Here is a 20,524-nt window from a genome sequence, read left to right as displayed (position 1 = left end):
CAAGGTTGTGCGTAGCTGCCAATCACAGCATTTACTGCCTATTGTAATGTCCCATCACTTTCCCTCCTCCCTCAGCATCCCGAAGCAATTAACAGGAGATTCAGCTGCTGCCTGAATGGATAGATGTTCAGCAATCTTCTTTAATTCTTTATTTACTGTAAGATAAGCAGGAAAGAAAAAAAGCAGAATCAGTTCCTCTTCTGAGGGTGGATTAGTTCTCACGTCTCAGATTCTCTCCCTGTGCTTTCCCCAACTTTATGCTGCTATCTGATGAGCTGTGATGAAAAGCAGGCTGGAAAACATCTGATTGCTGCCTGTCAGTTCCTCGAGTGAATGTTTCAGAGGTAACTGGCATGGCCAGAGCTGAGCTACTCTCAATCAGCGTTTGGATCTGATAGCATCCCTTCCTGTGTTAGACAGCAGCTTGTGCCAAGTGTGCTGAAAATTTGCCTCTGGATCAGTCATAGAAGGACGTGATGCAACTTAGCACCGCACAAAGGGAAAAATGAAATACCTAAACCATTGCTTTTAATAAGGATGGTTTTTAGCAGTGGAGATGGAATAAGTAGAAACAGCAGTGGGGCTGGCTGAGGAAGGGGTGGTGGTGGTGGAAGTGAGACACAGACTGATGGAAGGGCCAGGAAAGCAGAGCTCCACTTTATCAACCTGTATTTCTGTCCTTACTCTGCTCCTTGAATGTCTCTGCCTCAGGAATGAAGCGCTATGCAGTGAGCACAGGCATCAAGACCTGGCCTTATAGGAAAGGAACCATCACAGAGGCGTCACTGACATTTCCTCTGAGCACTGTGTGCTGTAACAGACATCCTCTGTAATTGAGGGGTTATGCCTGAGGGACCCCCTTTCCCCATCTTCAGAAATCAAGGAGAGCTGCATGCAGGAGACCAAAAATAGTTAGGAAAAGGAAGGGTGCTTTTGAAAGCCTTTGTCTGCAGCAGTAAAGCACAGCCGTATTGCGAGCCTGCAAACTGCTAGGTGACCTGTCTGTGTGAGAGTGCTCTGTGGGCTCTGTGCAAAGAGTGGGGCGGTAATTACCTACCGCTTGTTTGCAACCTCAGTGCTTTCTGCATGCGACTGAGAGCTGCACACACAGGGAGGGTGTGAAAATGAAAGCAGTTTTGGGAAACAAGTTCGGTGATGTTAACACAGTTGGAATTGCTGAGTTCAAGGGCAGCAAGGCCCAAATTCCCATTGAGGGACACATACAGGTTGTGGTACTGATCAGCTCAGAGCACACGGGGCTCTTAGTTGCATGCAGTAGCATGAAGGGGTGCTGCAAGTGATGTCACCTCAGTGAACCACTCTAGTAAGCTTCAACAAATCCCACAGAACCTCTTTCTTGCATCAGTTGGGCTGTTGGGAAAGATCTCAGCATGTCACCTGTGCAGGAAGCCTTAGAACAGAAGATCCAATTGGTTATAAATATAATTCACATTTAACTTTAATAGCAGCTGCAGTGTGGCCTCCCCTGTCCCTCCCCAGCCTCCAGTCTAAACCCTACACTCTTCAGCCTCTTTCTTTCATTATTTCATGTCTTTTCTCACAGTTGTTTTAAATCCTGCCGCATCTGGCACAGCTGTCTGAGCTAGATGGGGCCTGGAGGCAGCTGCTATGTGGCACAAGGAGTTAGGAGGTGAGGGCTGCAGCCCCTGGAAAGGGGATGATGGGGCAGCAGGGCTGGCACAGAGCTCATCACTGTGCCAGAGAGATGGTCGCACTGCAGCCCAGAACAACATTCCCATCTTTTGCCTTGTCCTGCAAGTCAATGAGAAGCAATTTTGCTAATACAATGGACTGGAGTATCTAATTCAGTTTGCTGTTTAGTCATGAGCATCTTCCCAAATTCTTGTGCACTGGTAGGAGCTCATTATGCAGCTGGAAAAATCATCTGGCAAAGAATGTTATTTATGCATTGAATCTCTTCTACCTACGTACACGTATTGCTTACTGTTGATGTATTTGCTGGATTTTTTTTTTCTTTGAATTATTATTATTTTAAATATGAGGCAACCAACCCAATTACTGCTAAACTGTTTATCATCCGAGCTCCTTAATGCTAATGGCTTGTTAGGATTCATGCATTCTTTTGGTTTTACCCCTTCCGTGCTGCTGAGCACAGGGAACAGACACAGCCCACCCCGAGCAGCTGGTGAGTTAGAAGCAATGAATATTGATGCAAAAGGGAATTTGTAGAGCTTTTTATTCGCTTAAGCCTTTTTTTGTGTGTGTGTGTATGTGTGATGAATATGAAATATTAATAACCACAATTATGATAAAAACAAGCCATTGATAGCAGCGCTCGGAGATCTGTGAGCTACAATTCATTTCTAAGGGGTTTGTGGGGAGTTTTATCAGCGCAGCTCCATTAGCTGGATCTCTTGTCCTGGTAGCAATCACATTTAATTCTAATGAAGGAAATAGGATGAATTGATGTAGGGAGAGAGTCAGCTCCATGGTTATGACATCCCTAAGGAATAATTTCCTAAAGAGGAAGGTTAGGACCCACTGAGAAAGTGCAATACTGCATGAATCATGAGATTATAGGGTAAAATGTACGTGGGGAAGTATGTTGCTACAAATGTATGAACATGGAGGGATTGTGAAGGTTTGTAGAGGCTGAACAGCTTGAGCAGTACTCAGGGACAGAGGTAATGGGAGAGGATCCCAGAACAGTGTAAGCCAGGCTTTCCTTGGATCAATCTGGAGAAAATGATGGTTTTCAGCTGGGAGTGTTCTTGGTTTGGCTGGAAGGGGAATGGGGCTCTTCTTGCTGACATCACGATGAGCAGCATGACCCGATGAGCAGCATGACCCACAGTGCGGCCACGTTTTGAGCTTAGCCTCTGGGAAACAGCCAGTGAGCTGCCACATCCTTGAGAGAGCTGCTGGAGGTCTGACCGGCTTCAAGAAAGCATGGGGTTGGTTGCAGCCCCCTGCACATTCTGTCCTGAGTCAACACTTTTCTTATGCATTTCCTGTTTTCTCTCTCCAAGGGCACTACCAAGTGCTTACAAACTGCTCTCATCGTGCTGTGAATGACCCTCATGTCCACCAGGCTCCGGGTATGCAGGAATGTGTGCACAGAGCTCTCCTCTTGGTACATTTAAACAGACCTCTTCCCATAAGGTTCCCCAAGGAGCACAGGAGGAGATTTAAAGATGTTCTCCTCCTGCTTTGGGGCAAATAAAACACCATTTCTTAGAGCAGGGGTTTACTTTTGCACAAACAGGAACTCAGTCTTAATGAAAAGCACACGATGTGCAGCAATCCCGCTCCAAAGGAATTATGGCTGTCCAGAAGATAGAAGTCATTATGTTTAATAACAGAAGTTTACAAAGTCCAGTAAAAGCTTCTTAAAGTGAGACAAGTGTTACTATCCATAACTGCTCCCAAGCATTCATCCATTTGCTCATAGAGCGAATAAACATTCCAACAATTACAGCCATCAGGAGTTCTCTTCTGGCCCTCTGGGAGGGCCCTGCTTTTGTTTATAGCTGTATGAAGCCATTCCCACAGTTCTGCTTTACTTCTTTTAGACACTGTGGTTTCCTCTCAGGCCGTTTATCTAGACACATGAAAAGAAGGTTTCAGCCATTGAGTGGAGATGGCTGGCACAGGTTGGCTCCAGGGCAGCCGGGCACTTAGATGTGTGTGGTCCAACAGAGATGTGAGCATAGTCTTGGTGAGCACTTCCATAAGCTTCAAATCTGGATTGATGCAAACCTGTGGGCTTGAAGCACGGCCAGAGCTAACAGAGTTGAGCTAATGCTCACCTTCCTGTACGTCACTGTGTGAGCAGCAGAGTGGCTGTGGGGCAGACGTGGGGAGCTGGAGCTGGAAGGGTGGATGTTGCACAGGTTATATACCCAGGTGCACACCCTGGAGAGAGTGGATGACAGCCAGGGCAGCTCACCCTGAACACAGGGTATCTTTGCATGCACCCAGGCATGCTCAGAGCACACCCAAGCAGCACGTGCTGATGCTTTTCTTGCGCTAACATTGCTAGGCTTTCCATACTATAAGCACTGCTTGTCCTTCCAGGTGGATCCATACCTTCCCCACCTCGTACGTTATACAACACAAGGAAATAGGTTTTTAAAATTCTCTTTATAATAATGTTTGTTTAGGCTGTCTGTATTTAAGCTGACTGAAGGTCAACTTAATTGTGCCAACAAAGCATCGTTTCCAGAGGGCAGGTGGTGCTCCCAAGACGCCTGTCTACAAACAAGCTCACAAGACCCCAGAAATGAAATATCTCCAAGATAAAAGGCATAGCTCAGGGACGGGAGCTCTCCTTCCAATGACAAAGTACAGAGCTCTTATGCTGAGCACAGAGAAGCTCATCCTGACATGAGATCTCGCAGACTGAGCACCCCAGGCAGCACCCACAGCTGCCCCCAGCCCAGCACACCTCTGCAGGGAGCTTCGTGGCCCTAAGCTCACCTCATGCTCAGTGCTGTCATGGCTTGTGCCTCCTGTGCCACTAAATAAGAGGGGCTCTGCCAGCAGCAAGGAAACTACGCACACTCCCTGCTGTTGTTCTTTCCCTGTGGCTTTTCCTTTGTCATCCCAGCTCCTCTCACACCCAGCTCCCTGTGGGGACTTGGGACTGTCCCATTAGCATCACATGAGCCAAGCCCTGGTTGGTTTTGTGCTCCAGCCCCGGGAAACATGAGTAGAAATGCCTCTCAAGCAACTATCTGCCTTTGTTTCAACAACAGTGACATTTCTTGCCATGTATCCAGGCTGCATTTTGGACCTTTACACAGTGCAGCTGGCAGACATGTCTGGAACTTGTTTCCTGACAAGAAAATTTATTTTTGACTAATTTTGTTCATCACAACTTCTAATTAGGGACGAGTAGATGTTTTGTATTTATTTCGTGATGGATGGGGTAAGTATGAGTACAAGTTGGTTGTTTCATTAGCAGTGGATGGGGGTTGGGGGGGGGGGGGGAGAGAGATATAAAATAGATCCTTTTGCAAACACCCACATAGAAAATTTTAAAAGCAGCCTCAAAATATTAAACTGCATCTGTAGGCTGCAGCTCATCCTTCTCCTCCACTGTGTATCGCTGTACTCCATAAAGGGAGGACAAAATGACAAAATCACAATAGCAACTTTTAAAGCTCCTTTCTGTGCACTTATAAGCAGCTCCACAATGTGCAGAGCAGTGCTGTGTTATCCCCCACAGTTGGGTACTTGCTGTGCTGCTCTGTACCTGCCTGGAGACAACATGGAGGAAATGGTCTGGCCTGGAGCATGTGAGGATGAGCTGAGCAGGGTGTGGATTCCCCTCTGCATCTTCTTCAGTGACATTCACTGACTTTTTCTTTCCAGTTCCTATGGCATAGTTCAGATTCTCTGCTCAGAGCTGGTCACACCCAGACCCCAGCCGGTATGTATTGGATTCGACAAGGGTTGGGCATTACAAGTACTGAGATGATGGAGGAGCAAGGCTCCAAAAGTACGGCAGAAGTAAGGGAATATCTGTAAAAAAAAAAGATGAAAGATAGCTTGTAGATGAAGCAGATGTATAACTTCCATGTCCACATTAGACTTCAGCCCCCAAATGAACCCTCAAAGGCTTAGGTGTTTGAGAGACAGAATCTGAGAAATCTGAGCTCTTTCCTTAAGCTGGTTTACCTGGCTGTGGCCAATTCCTTCTTCACGCTTAAAACCAGCAGATTTCAAAATAACAAAGTTCACTGATGCTGCCAGTGCTGAGGCCAGGCCTGGCTCCTGGTGCCACACAGCATCCCATCATTGCCTCCTGCAGTCTGAGCACGGTGTGACCTCCACACACATTTAGCATAGGAGCAGCACACCCAAATCTGGGTGCACTCAAGAATTAGGAAGACCTCACTATCAATAACTACAAAGTGTATACGACTGAAAGCTATTCCTTGACATTGCAAATTCAGAGCTTGTCAGTAATGAATAATGTACAATTTTTGGTTCAAACTCTGCTGTTCCCATGAGCTTTCTTGTATGTCACTTCCTTTGCTAGGATACTGACAGAAAGCGAACCCTAAGACAGAAGAACGTTTGTTTAAATGTGTGAATGCGTATTTTTGGCAACGTTTCTGTAGTATTTTCCTTGCTGTATTTTTAACAGGTTGTTATAAAGCTGAAAGCTCACCATTGTTTTAAGAAGTACAGTGTAGTTGCTCATGATTCTCTGCAGGGTTTCTCTGTGCCAAAGAGGAGTGGGTGTTGCACACCTAGGATCGTGTCATTCTAGAGGTGGTTATGGCTGCTGGAAAGTCAGGGGTGCTTTGCACTTGAGAATGAGGAGTGGACCTGCTGGCCTGATTCGCTCAGGAGTCTTACCAAACTGTGTGTGATGCAATGAAACATCTGGGGTTTGACGATATTGGTGCAATGCCTTGAAAATGCCATGGTCAGAAAATTCCCAGCCTGCTCAGTAGTGCTCCAGGGCGTGTGGGACCTTCCGGTCTTTCCTCATGTTCATTCTCTGGCTCCTCAAACTGAATGGGAAATTAGTTCTGTAAACGTTGCCAGAGGGATATCATTCATTTAGCACGATAATACAACAGCAGTGGATTAGTCAAACAGTAATTAGTAACTGGTCATGCTATAATTAGAGAGTCTGGTATGGTTGGCTACCTCATCCTGAATGCCACCAGAAAGTCAGCAAGCGTTTGGGTTTGGGTAAGCAGGGGCACGGCAGGCAGTGCTGGGGAACACACAGACCTTTCTCTTTGCATCCCTTTATCCCGGCCCTTAGTGGAACACAGCGCTCCGAAGTGACACTTGCTTCTCTCTGAGTTGAGTGAAATGTCGAACAAAAGCTCCCAACAGCTCTCTAAAGTGATTACGTCTCATCTGAAAGTGCTTGAAGTCTTGATGGTGGGGGGTACAAAGGAGTAATGCTTTTCTTTCCTCTTATAAACTGGGAGAAAAAGTTCCGTTCCTGAAGATGAGGTTTATAGTTTACTTGCGTGTTTTTAGTTGTTTTTCGTTTTCCCTTCTTGCTATTTTAAGCATCAGGTTTTCACAGTCCTATTGTCTGAGCATCAGAAGTTTCTCTTGCTTAGACAGGCAGTGAGATTTTGGTGCTCTGTATGTGACAGGAAAGAAAATATCTCAATCAGTTGTGAGTGTTCACAGGATTCTGCTGAATCTTGCTCCCATGGAATGATTTGCTGTGTTTCAAGAATGAAGGGCTGAAATCTGTGACTGGAGATGGCAAATAGCTACCAAATAATTGCCACATAGTCAGTCTGGATGCGTTACTCCTTGGGTGCTCCTGCAACACTTTCACGTTGCAGTTTCATCTCTTCAGTCTACATTTTGCCCTCCACTAGCCAGACTCTCCAGAGCAGCTCCCACTTCTGCCTTCTGATCAGCTCACAGCTCTCACCTTGCCATCATCTGCAGTGATTTACCTTCTAATAGGAGCGTGTTCGGTCATACTGCACTGCAGGACTGTGGTTAGTGCAAGTCAAAATGTGCTTCTTGTCTGAATTTGCCTGGATTCAACCTTCAGCCCCAGAAAGTATTCAGACACTGAATAGTATTGTTCTTCTTGAGTGTGTACTTATAGGATATGCTAAGTTCTTCTTCAGCCTGTCCTGGAACAAACTAAATGGATTATTCTCCAAAAGAATTGCATTGTAAAAATGCATCTTCCAGTTCTTTCATAAGCCTTGCAGCTTTTCTGGTATGCATTTCCAGCTATCCAACAGCTTTCTTATAATGCCGATGTCAGTATGGAGCAGCCGACTGCAGCCTGGTTACCTGCTTTCCCATTTCAAGATGTTCCTGAGAATTATATTAACCATAACAAATGGCATTAGGGACTTGAAATGAGCTGGCGATGAGCAGAGAACTCGTGTCCTTTTCAGAGTTATTTATTTCCAAAGCCAGATTGCTCTTGTCCTGTAAATACTGCCTTATTTTGGCTGCCTCACCTAGGCTGTATACAAATGCGTATTGTTTTCTTGCAGAATATATCCAAACAAACTCTAAATGAGCAGCAGGAAGCCAATAACAGATTCCCAAAGGACCACATGAGAACCAGAACTGTTGGGCAGTATTTCCCAGTTTGCATTTGCATTTCAGGCTCCTCACTATACTGAGTTTAACTTGGCTCAGGAGTCCTGTACTGAGGTGATATTGTTCTTACTTCTTTATGAAAGCCTCATGTAGTACCAAATCAAATGCTTTTCTGAGATGAGGGTATACAGCAACCTCTTACTGCGGCACTGCAGTTGATTAGCCCTGAAAACAGAAGGATGGCAAGCTTTATTCTCCTCTAATCCTCACTGTATTGCCAAATTCTGCTTCCCATCTTTAATTATTAATTCACTGTACTCTTTATGAGCCATTTTATCACTGTGCCAGGGATCAGTCTTGAATTGATAGGTTTATAATTGCTTAGATTATCCATTTCATTATTTCAACATAGTTACTTTTTGCTGTTGTTGTAAACTCTGATGATCAAAGTTAACTGGAAATAGAGATCAACCATATGCAACGTTCCTTGCCCAGGCCTCTGAAAGATCTTTGTAAAGTCAATGTTACAATGTCTGGACAACTGGTTTAGGGCAGAGGTATGGAACTGGATGGCTTTTAAGGTTGCTTTCAATCCAAGCCATTGATTCTGTGATTCAATGACTCTATGAATCTACACTTCACTAGCAGCATGAAGTGAGATGCCCGTGCCCTGCTCCTCAGCACAAGGGAAATGATGGCACGGGTTACGTAGTAGAGAGTTTGACAGAAAGCAGCCTCATGCTGTTTTTCAGGGAGTTACAGTCTGATATGAGTAGAATTTTAAAAATGCACTCGGTCAAAGTGTGTGTGCTGGCTGAAATAGCAGTTCTTTGTGAAACAGTAGAAAACGAGCCATGTAACATCTCATAGCTGCTGGGTGTCTGGTGCCAGACGCAATTAGCGTCTGGACAGCTTGTTTTACCTGGAAAGTCTGGCTGATGAGAACTCACAGCCCACCTAAAGCTTGTCCTGTCATTCTTATTTTGGAAATAACCTGCTGGAAGCAGCTCGCCCTGTGTGCTCATTTACTCTTTTACCTCTGTATGGAGTGCTGTGAAGCTCACAGTTTTATCCAGTGAAGAGCAGTCTTCAGAGTCAGCCCTCAAGGTCTCATTGTGTCAAGCTTATTTTGGTTTCTTGTATTGACCTGGGAATGATTCAGTAGTTTGGTAATTCAATTGAAGAGAAGTTGAAAACAGCAGCAGCATCCTGGGAGGTGCTCAGCTCTGCACAGCTGGTTATGGAATTGCACTTCTTGACACGTGTGCTTGCTAAGCAGGGCATGACCTCAGTGCCTGGACCCGACTTAAAATGCCTGCTGTGGGATTATAGACAGGACCCTTGTATCCCCTCAAACCCTGGGCAGCTGGAGCAGCCCAGTAAGGGAATGAAACATTGCAGTTGCTTTCCCTCAGGAAAAGCTGTACTGCGGTGGTTTCCCTCTGACCGCCAACAGAGAAGCTCTCTGCTCTATTGCTCCTGTATGTAAGCAAGTGCAGTCATCTCAAGGTACTTCTGTTTCTGCTATGAAATGCTTAGAACAAGCTCTAGCCTGGGTAAGATCAGAGCCTGTGTGCTGAGAAAATATTACAGTGTGTTCCCTCTGCAGCATCTCAGACTTTTCAAGAAGTAATTATTTAATTAACCTCTTGACTTTCCCTGATGGTATCAGCTTCCTAACCAGAGAAGGTAATAGCCACGTGCTTTATAGATTTTGTACAGATCTGGAGAATCACACGTTCTCCTGGGGACTGTGATCATTTCAGCTTGCTGCTCAACTAACTGACTTGTTAAGAGAGGCGGAGGCAGATGAGTTTAAGATGAATATTCTCAGCCAGTCTTCTCTCTGCACAACCTGTCATCTTTTAACGGTGTGAAGAAGTGGCAGTAGAGGCATGAGTCAGTTGGGTTGGTTACACAGATCTGCAGTTCTGAGGGGGTTGTCTCCTTCATTTCTTAGAATGTCCCACAGATCTGTGGCTTTCCCAGCTCCTACACAGGGACAGCAGAAAGCCTCTGGCTCAGGTCTTCCAGTAGCAGTTGTAGTTTAAGGGTAATGAAGCACTTTAATAGATTTCCCAGGGAGGTGGTGGTGCCCCATCCCTGCAGGCACCTGAGGTCAGCCTGGAGGGGCTCTGAGCACCTGACGGAGCTGTGGGTGTCCTGTTCATTGCAGGGGGTTGGACCAGATGGCCTTGAGTGGTCCCTTCCGACTCAAATGATTCCATGAATTTGAATGGGTGAGACACAAAGCTTGTACTAACCCCTTCACACAGCTGAAATCACAGAACTAATTCTGCACACCTCTGCTGATTTCATTAGTCATAGTTCCAAGAAGTAATTAAAACAAACAAGTATACCTATGCCAGGAAACATTCGGATTTCTTCTCAAGTCCTGATCCTGCAGATAAACGGTGGCAGGTGTCATGGTGCAGGGCTTGAAAGCAGTGGCTTGCTTCCTCCTTGCATTTCATGGGCCACAAAGCCATCTCATGGCAACGATAAAAACACAGAGAGGAATCTTATTCCAACACCATAAAATCAGTCATGTGCAGCCTCCAGATGGAGAACTGAACATGTCCCTGCACAGTGCCTGCGGCCTGTTGTGCCCTGTGCTCTGCAGCCCATCTTTGTCTTGGATCACCCCCTCGTGTTCCCTCACAGCCCCTGGCTTCTGCAGACAGTATAGGAATCCATGTGTGGCAGAGAAACATGTGGAAAAGGCTTTCCTGCAAGCAAAGGGTAGCCCCTGATAGCAAAATGCCGGCAGCACATCCATGGCTGGGATGAATGCCTTTCTTCATGGGCATTTCTCTGTTTGCTTTGGAGCAGGGCAGCTTTTTTAAAGCAGGAGCTGGAACCTGTCCTTGTTTAAGAGGATTGGGTCTGAGTCACTGCACACGTCACAGCCCACAGTGTCCCTGCTGGGCTGTGAGCTAACCTCTGCCACAGGAGCACATCTCTCTGCAGTTCATTTGTAGTAGGAATGTGCGGTAGTGGCTAATTATTTGTTAGAGAACTGGTAAAAGTAGGGGCCTTGATAAAGCTTGGTGAGGTCAGGATCACTGTGTGCTGAGTTAATGATGCTGCTGGGCACCCTGTAGCTCATCAGTGAGTTGTGGTTTGCCTTCACTGCCATCACACCTGTGTCTCAGATGAAGGTTTTCTACTTTCCTGGCATTTCTATCACATATTTATCTACTGTGTGTTTTCTTCTCAATGGACAACAAAGAAAATGTAGTTGATGGCAATTGTAGAAGGCACAGCCAGTGCTATTCTGGGGCACCAATCTCCATATCCTGGTTATTTGCTGGTGTGCTGGCAACAGAGGAGATGGGAAGTGTTCTAGGATGGGAAAAAATGGCAGTGAATTGTAGGGAAGTTTTATGACAAGTCTCTAGGAATGAAGCCTGTTAGTCCTGTACAAATCCCTGTCAAACACACTTAAGGTTCTCCTGAAGGGATAAGTGGAGGGCAGCACAGTATTGTGATTTATCCCTTCGTGGTGATGAGGGAACAAAAACACTGGTTTGGCCATGCAAGCACAAAACCAATTGTCCAAGTGTCAGGGAAATCATGCCTGCCTGCTTCCATCCCCACTGTGGACGCGCTCTCTGAACTCATCTCCCTTCCTGCCTTCATTTATTGACTGATCTTCTGTTGTGTCTTGGTCTTTCTGAGACCCACAGCCTCTCACTGGACTTTCTGTTGGCTTCCTGTGCTGAGGGCTTGATATTGCAGTGAAAGAGTTGGAGCATTCTGATTACCAACTGGTAGTAACTGCTGAAGGTGAGAGCAGTGAGGTGTGAAATTTCATCATGCTAATGTCACAGCAAATAACTCCTCAAGTTTTATAGCTCTTTTCTCTCCTCAGAGCTCTTATACAAACATAGCTTGGTACACAGAAGGATCTCATACAGATGTCTCTGGAACAGAACAAAGTCACCCTTGAGCAGCCCATAGAAACTTTCCTGCTGTAAATACAGAAGTAAATACTTGGGTTTGTTTGCATTTTGTCTTACTGTTATCAAGAGCTCTTTTTTGTGACAGTGCAGAGCAATAACTTGGCATGGGGGTGTCAAGGCTGAGGGATGCTGGCTGCCAGGCTGTGCGTGCCAGGATGGCAATGGAGAAACACCTTTGTGTCTGCAGACACGTGGGACAAGGTGCTTGCTTCCACTGTGACCCGTGCACCATCTGCGAGTCCTGCGTCACTTGGGGATGTAAGCCTGCTAAACTTAGCAACTATGGGTTGGGTTTGTAAAGCCACAAAGTTCAAAGAGTCGTTTTGTAAAATAACCCTTCAATGAAAGGACACTTCTTGTCTCCTGAAACCACGGACTCATATGTTAGCAGTCCTTATTTATGTCAGTGAATCTCTGGCTTCAACTAGGAATCACAAATGCTAGAAGAAAGCTGAATGACTCCCTGTACTTCGAAGAATTTACTCTCTGAGATGTGGAAGATAACCAGTTCCAGAGGAAGGCTGAACAGGCTTTCCAGACATCTGTGACAGGCTCTTTTCATCTTCCTCCCCTGTTACCCAGTAACAACATCTGTCTCCACGACTTCTACAGCAAAGTCAAAGACTGCATCAAGTCTCCAAATAGACAAGACTGGAAAAGGATGTGAGGGGAAAAGCCAATTTTTACCTTGAGTTTATAGAGAGAGGTGTGAAGTCAGAGAACTGTAGGGATAAGTCCAGTTCTCAGAGTCAGAAACAGCATCTTTTTAATATTCTCCTCCCCCCAGTGTAGTGCAGAAGAGCAGTATAACAGTATGCATCTGTAGGTGAAATGAGATGGGCTTTTCTGACTGCTCAGTCCACTCTCAGCACTGTTTCATTTAAGGTGTCACAAATGATGAAGCAGCACAATCCAGCAATGCGGGAAATGGAGGTGTAAGTTTTGCAGGAGAGTGACTCAACTTTTCTGTTGTCATCAGCTCAGCAGTGACAGAAAGTGGAACTAGATGTGGCTTGAGTGGGATGGGAATAAATTGGATAAAGAATGTGTCAGTGTCTCAGTTAATCAGTGCCTTGTAAGAAAAATTCCTCACAAGTTTGGCTTGGCTGTGGCTGTCACCTGGTGAGACACTTCCATTTCCACTGGGCAGAACAAGGCTCCTGGCAGCAGAACCCACCAAGGCCATGAGGCAGAGCAGGCGAGTCTGTGGTCAGTTTAGAGAGGACATTGGTTGTGCTGGTCAGCTCACTTGTGGTCTTTGAGAACTGAATTCCTGGTTAGTATCTTAAAGCTTCTGTGTAAAGGATCCCTAAGAGTCCCTACAACTTGCTTAGGAAGATACATTGGTTTACCCATGTCCTTGTTCCTTTCTTGCATCCCATGACTGTGGAGGTAGGGGAGTGGAGTAGCAGATCTAGGGGACCATTGCTGAGCTGCCTTAGTGGTGTGCTGGGTGAAGGTATGAGGCACAAGCAGCTGATCTCCTCTTGACAGATGGGTGGCTTCTGATTTCATTGAATGCCATCAGTGCAGCCTTGCTGAGACTTGTAACTGGGTTGCTTTTCCCGTGTCTGAGTGTCTCATGTGCAGTCAGCGATGACTATGACTAGTCATTCACATATGGTAGATCTGCTCTTTTTTGGTAGCACTGATTAGTGGAGAATAAAATAAGACGAAGAGTTCTTGTCACACAGAGGAAACTATGGAGCTGTCATGTCAAACTTGCTAAAGATGATGTGCTCTAAACCTCTAAGCCCGGTCTAGTGGTTGGCGACCTTTCCCATGGCATGGGGGTTGAAACTAGATGACCTTTGAGGTCTTTTTCAACCCAGGCCGTTCTATGATTCTATGATAATACAATCAACTAAATATTCCACTTTGTTCTAGTAATATACTGTTTGTGTGCTATTTTGTGCAGGAGGGGCTACATGTGTGCAGGCTGGGTGGCATGCAGGCTGAATTAGGAGGGCTGTCGTCTCTCTGAGGCAAAGGACAGTTTCCTAATTGAGTATGAGCAATTACTTTAATAACACAGAACAGCACCAGGCTGTTAGTGTGAGCCAAATATGTTTACAGAGTAATTCTTTGTGAGATTTTGCATTATATGGAATTGTGTCATTTTTCTTTGGGACTCCAGTTATTGCAAATCCCACCACTGTGCTGTTGTGGGGAGAAGCAAAAGGAAAGAAGTCCTCTAAGATATTTAATGCTGAAGGGACGATGTGGGCTGGGGTAGGGCAGATGGGTGGCATCTTTTTGTTTCATGCTCACCCTCTGCTCTTGCTCACGCCCACACGTACATCTTTCCCTTGCAGCTCAGAACTGTAACAGGTGTAAACTGCAGCAAGCAGCACAGTGTGCTGCCTTCCCACTGTGACAGTGAGTGCTCGTGCCCCTTTTCTTCTGCACAGCAAAGGAACAGTTTCTCTTGAGTCAGCATCAGCTACTCAGATTTTCTTTGTGGCACACCTGTGATAACTCAGCACTAAGACCGAGTGAATACCTTAGGCCTGGGGGCTGTTTCTGCCCTATCTGTGTGCTTTCGAAGGCTGCAGTGAGGCAGAAGGAAGCAGTGCTCACCAGCTGTGGCAGGCAGAGGAGATGGCATGGATGCAATTTACGTCTATCCTTTCTGAACTGACAAGACAGGAAAGAAAGGGCTCCTGCCTGGATTTGAAACAAAACACTGTATTAGACCCATTCTTATGCATTTCCTTCACATTAATTTCAATTAACTCAACTCCTATGCTAAATGAGCGATTTCAACTTGGAGGTTACTCAGGTCTCTTTGGAGATGAAATAATTAGGTTTATTTTTGTCCATTACTTTGAGCTCAGAGAACATGGATTGTATTTTTATATCCCCAAAGAACATTTCTAGGATATTCTTCCTGCATCTTTGACAGGCAGCTGTCCCAGCAGCCTCCCAGGCATTTCATTCCATGGACGAACTCCAAAGCTAGAGCAGAGAAGATGGTTTATTTTCACCTCCAAATTAAAATCAGAGGTGATTTCTTAGGGATGCAGAGGTGACTTGATGCAAAATGTTAGACTTGTCACCCTTATATTTGCTAAACACAGTGGTAGTCTACGTGGTAAAGTCTTTCCTCAGATAAAACACTCTCTTGTGTAAGTTTTATTGGCAAAACTATGTATAGTCTATACCTTCTGAAGTGCTAATTCTGGTAAGTGCCGAACCAGGCCTGGATAGTGGGTGTTCATTTGCACGACAAACCTGGCATTGCATCCAGGAAGCCTGACTCAGTATTATTGCAATCTCTGAATCCAAGTAACCACAATGACATTGTTTTCATTTGAGTTATTATTAATAGTGCCGTGGTGGTAGCATTATCCTCGGCTCTCCAGAGAAACAACACAAGGGGCAATTAACAGCCAGAAATGCTCAGAAACATATCACCTTTTTTTTTTTTTTCCCACAGAGTTAACAGCAGCAAACACACACACTCATTATTAGGATGGTGTATTCATTTCTCATGATGGATTTTTGATAGAATTAAAAGCCCCATTAATATTTATATCATTTAGTGTTACTGGGAGTAAGTACATTTATTTTAACTCGAGCTGCAAATCATTTAGTTCTTTGTAATTACAGTACTGCTATTAAGTATTCATAAGGCTATACAATACAGTGTCACAGGAAACCTGTTTTAATTTAGTTGTAAGTCAATGTTTTAATTTCATGTAAAAACAGAAACTAATTTACCAAGCATTCTAGCTGGTCTTTTCCCAGTCAGGTTTTGCAAGCTTTCCTTAACTGATTGTACTTGTCTCTTTGAGTGTTTGCATGTTTGGAAGACTTAGGTCCTGTGCAGCTTCTGTGTGTGTATGTTGTGTTGTATGCACTTATAAACATAGGCTGGAAGAGGTCACTTATATTTAGGTATGCCTGAGCAGACAGCAGAGAATTGTGTTATGGCAAGTCTTTGTAATGGTATGATTTCATTTTGACACATCTACTTAACCTCTGCTGTCAACAGAGACCAGATTTGAGTGGTGAAATGCAGTGCATGGGTGTCTTCACTGGGGTAAATGTGCACCCATGAGAGGATCTTTCATTTATAACTCCTTTTTAACTCTCTCCACTGCAGGACAAGGCCTATTCTATGGACATTGAACACTCAGCTACCTATGCTTATTGCCTGTGATGGAAGAGCTTGATGTTAATGTGAGGTAGGATGCTCTGCATGACTCCTGTACTGTGTCTCATCCAACCAGTGAGCTGCTATGGTGTGTCTGCAAAGCTGTGGGGTGTTCTTTGCTGTTTGCCTGTAAGTTAAGGTCCCCATTTGTGCAGCGGTACCTAGTTTTGCTCTTTTATTTATGGATGTAAGGTGTGGCTTAGATGAATCTTGGACTTCCTTGCAATAGGACAGATAAGATCCCATCAAAGATCACATATAAGACAGTCTGCCTGCAGCTGTCCCCAGGGCCTGGGGCTGGCGTTGGCTCTGCCATTCTTCCTTAGATGTGATCTGTGGGGTTTTTTCTGCAGGACTAGGGTTTGTCCATTTGTTTCTTGGCCTTTTGACTGGCCAAGCAGAACTATGTGGGCAGCCGAACTTAAGCCCCACCAAACCCACGTTACACAAGGGTGTGAAACATCTGACCAAACCTGGGCTGCTGGCACAGACACAAGAGGAAGCAATATTCCAATAGCAATGAGAGGTGTGTATTATCCACAGAGCTTTCTTAAAATTAGCTCTAGGAAATATCTTTTTGATGTTTCAAGCTTAAAATTCCAGAAGCAGTTCTTCACCCTTCCCCTGTCTGGGCACTCAGGTGACATGAGAAATGCCTTGGAGGAAATTGCACTGATAGAAATGTATGTAATCTGATCTTCCAGAAAACCTGTCCCTAATGAGTTACTGAAGGGAGATCAGGAAGAAATAGTAGAGAAGAAGGGGAAACATGATGTTGCCCTTGAAGGGATCCTGCCATGCCACACTGTCCTTACAGCTTTCTAGATCTTGGGCTTGCCTCAGCCAACTGCATCCCACTCTCTTCAGTTGTGTGCACAGAGAGAGATGATGCATCTTTAAAGATTAATTCTATTCTTTATGGATCTCCTCAAAGCATTGTGCTATCAAAGGGAATGTTTCTAGCCCTCATTCACCTATTTAAGCATCAGGAAAATCACCAGTAACCCAGGCTGCTGCTTTAATGCACGCTTAGTGGGGCACGTTTATAACCTGCTAATCAATGCTGAAAGGTAATGTGTTTTACTTAATGAAATGTGTCCTGACTTTTTAATACCAGAAGTGTAGTTAAATGCGTAGGCTACCACAGCTGCTCTGTAAAGGGAATTAAGGTGCTGACACCAAACAATTGTCCCTACGCTTTTTTTTCCCCTTGAAGGTATTAGGAAAAAAGAATCAATTTCTGCCAGCGATGAAAGAAAAATCCCCCCCAAATACACTGCAATATTCACGGAAGGCAAATCTCTCAACTTATAAGGTGGGAGCTCAGAGAGTACCTTACCACGCTCATGCTTTTTGGACATATTCAATTTGCCATTGATAGAGACAGATGCTGGGAGTGTCTTGTACTTGTATCTTTGAAAGTTTGGGCTGATATTTCCAATACTCCTTTCCAGCATTTCTGCCTCTTTGCAGGTGGATCAGTCCTTTGGTGTGTGGAGTTCTGCCACTTCTGGGAAAACTGCAGTTTAAGTGGAATGTGCTCATTAAACAACGAATAAGCAAAGCTGATTCCTATCAGAATTAGGCTTTGTAAGCATCGTTCTTCTTTCTTTCCAGTTGCAGGACTTCAGAGCATGCAGCATAGCACACCATGAGAACTGCTAGGGAGGATGAGGGTTTGGCTGCTGTGGGGATACCTGTCTGCTCTGTCAGTTCACTGCCAGAAATGCCCTCTGCACAGCTCCAGGAGAAGGGTTTTCAGAGGCAGGTCCTGAAGAGGCTGCTGCATTCTGCTGGGAATTAGCAGGTGCCACCAGCTGATCGGCCCGACCCTGGCAGATCTGACAGCATGATTAGATGCTAAAAGGCAGCATAAGATATTCTCGGGGGTCTGATGAATGAAAAACTGTGGCAGTTTGAAAGCTCTTCAGCATAAATATTGATTCACCATTGCCTGGCTGTTCTGATCAAACACTGTGGTCAGATCTCACTTTCATTATACCTCAGGTTCAATTTTGGCTGTGGCTGTGTTTGAGCCGTGCTGATGCAGTCCTTCATTTCTCATGTTTGGTGGCACATACAGACTTCCTTCTAGGTGTATAACTTGATCTTGCTTCCATCCTTTTCCATATTGCGAAATTTTGCCTTTCAGCACTTTGCTTGTCAGCTACAAGCAAGTAGCCTCTGCTTTATCCACCTTTATTTCAGCTTTTTTTGCCGAGTGTTTTCTGTTGAAGCCAGAGGTTTCATGTGTTTGCCATCACTGTGTGAAGCCGTGGTGGGAGCTCTCAGGTACCCACGGCTCTTGGAGGTGCTCCCGTGGAAAATCCTCAGGGAAAAAGGAGCAAAGCCTGGGGAAACAAGATGCTCTTTGACAACGTGAGGCAGCAGCCAGAAGGACAAGTTGGCTTTGTTGGAGCTGAGCCCCGTGGAAGTAGCAGGTTCATCCTCCTGCCATTATGTGGGTTTGATGCAGCGCCCCAGGGGATGCCAAGCCTTCCAGTGGGGAACAGCTTCGCATCTCTCCAGCTATCCGAACACTGCAGGCAGATTCAGCTTTACAGATGTTTCCTTTACGTGGAAGAAAATGGTTATGTATTTTACAAGGTGTGAGGCTAGAGATATGTTCCTGGAAATGTTTGACAGTCAGTGCTGGGACTTGTATTTATCACAGAGGGGTGGCAGGCCTCATTTTCTTTAATACTAGAGCTGAAAAATAAATGAGCCTGCAAGTATTTCTATTTATATTTTATAGGATTTTTCAATTTCTTGTGACTTGGTGATTGTTATTGGGAGCATTTATTATATGCAGTAGGTTAATGAGATACTGTCAAGTGGTTTGGAATGAAAACTTGAGCCCTTGAATGAGCTGTAGAACAGAAAAAAAAAACTATTCTCTTTATTCTCCTCTTTTCAAGCATTTGTATAAAAGTATTTGTCGAGCACATTCACAAGCAAATGTGAGATGGTCTTTTCTACAGCCCTGCTCCAGCCCAGCAGCACTTAATGCTCATTACAGCTGTTTGCTGCCAATGGGCAGGAGCCCCTGCAGATGCCTCCACCATTAACCACAGTGGCAAAATCCTCTTCTGCCATCTGAAAGCTGTGACAGATCACTCTGAGTCTTCATTGCCAGTCTTGGTGCAAAGACCTGATTGAAAATACTGTGCTGACTTCCTGAAACATGTTGGCTTAAACTTTTTAAAAGAGTTTTGGCGCAGGCGGGCTCCAGTGTGGTTTGCAGGAGTGCAGCACATAGGAAAGCTGCAGTTATTGACTAGGGGCAGTCTGAGTGCTTCTCAGAATCTGCAAACTGATTTTCACACGTTGGCTGGTGTTCCCATTGGCCAAACACTCTGCTGTTGCGTGCTGCATATTCATCATATGGTGATGTTTCATGTGGCTTTTGAAATACTTCTGCTGGGACCATAACCCAGGACGCTGCACTCCCGCCCTTCTCCTTAGCACCAGAGCCCCCATGACTTTCCAGTTCCCTAACTGGGAGGGGAGAAGCAGAGGATGGGCTCTTGTCACACTCATGGGCAAGGATGGGGAAGTCTCTGGTGTTTGAACGGATGTTTGTGAGAATGGTCAGAGCTGGTCTGTGTTGCTCATGCTGTATGGGAGAGTTTTTGCTTCCTCAAGTGCCAGGCAAAGGCTGATATGCTCCTGAGAAATAAGTTTTTTGGACTAACATTACTAGAAAGTTCAGTGCAAGCAAATAGCTTTTATATAATCCTTTTTATTGTTGCTGTTGGTGAAGGCAGACTCCTTTTGCTAAATTAACTTTGGAGAAACAATATATTACTTGAGTTTGTCACAACAGTAATTGCTTTTTATTTTTAAGCTGAGCCCCCAAAACAGCTGAATTTTAGATTGATGTTAATTGCTTCTGAACTTGGCTTTTCCAGCTTTAGTTCTCTGCTTGCTGAAGGTATTTTTGTGGATATTTTTGTGGCTTGAAGTATTTTGAAAAAGGCAGAGCCCTCCAGCAGAACTGTGGGGTTCATTAATCTTGTCTTGACTTTGAGAAATGAGAAGCAAGGTGAGGGAAGAAGGAATCAAATTGGTTGAATCAGTTGTGTTTGGAAGCAAAGAAAATACTTCATTATTTAACCCAGCTGCTGTTCCCAAAGCCCCTCATCCAGAGGGACAGTGAGCACCAGGTATTTCTGAAGACAGCTGGCCTTGATGATCTACATTCTTGATTTCAAGAGTGATCCGTTCCAACTTGGGATATTCTGTAATTCTGTTCTGATTCTCTATTCTGGAGCCTTTTCTGCTGACCCAGCAGGCTCCTTCCTGCCCTGGTTATGGGAGTGACCAGCTGTGATGTGGATTCGTTGCCTAAAGCTGGTAC

The 20,524-nt window shown here is 45.0% G+C and overlaps 1 protein-coding gene across 4 annotated transcripts in view; it reads left to right on the top strand.

Annotated features, from left to right (window-relative positions):
- Positions 1–20,524, top strand: part of HTR4 (5-hydroxytryptamine receptor 4) — a 92,329-nt gene that overhangs the window by 7,347 nt on the left and 64,458 nt on the right. For all 4 annotated transcript variants that reach the window (XR_011905183.1, XM_072348102.1, XM_072348103.1 and 1 more), the window contains exon 2: positions 16,114–16,195. Coding sequence is in view for 3 of the 4 variants with exons in the window: in XM_072348102.1 (XP_072204203.1) it covers positions 16,170–16,195 (26 nt within the window). In the remaining variant the exon portion in view is untranslated. The remainder of the gene's footprint in view (positions 1–16,113; positions 16,196–20,524) is intronic.

This window comes from Excalfactoria chinensis, chromosome 13, assembly GCF_039878825.1.
Source record: "Excalfactoria chinensis isolate bCotChi1 chromosome 13, bCotChi1.hap2, whole genome shotgun sequence".
NCBI lineage: Eukaryota > Metazoa > Chordata > Aves > Galliformes > Phasianidae > Excalfactoria > Excalfactoria chinensis.
This window is presented reverse-complemented; position numbering and strand designations above follow the sequence as displayed.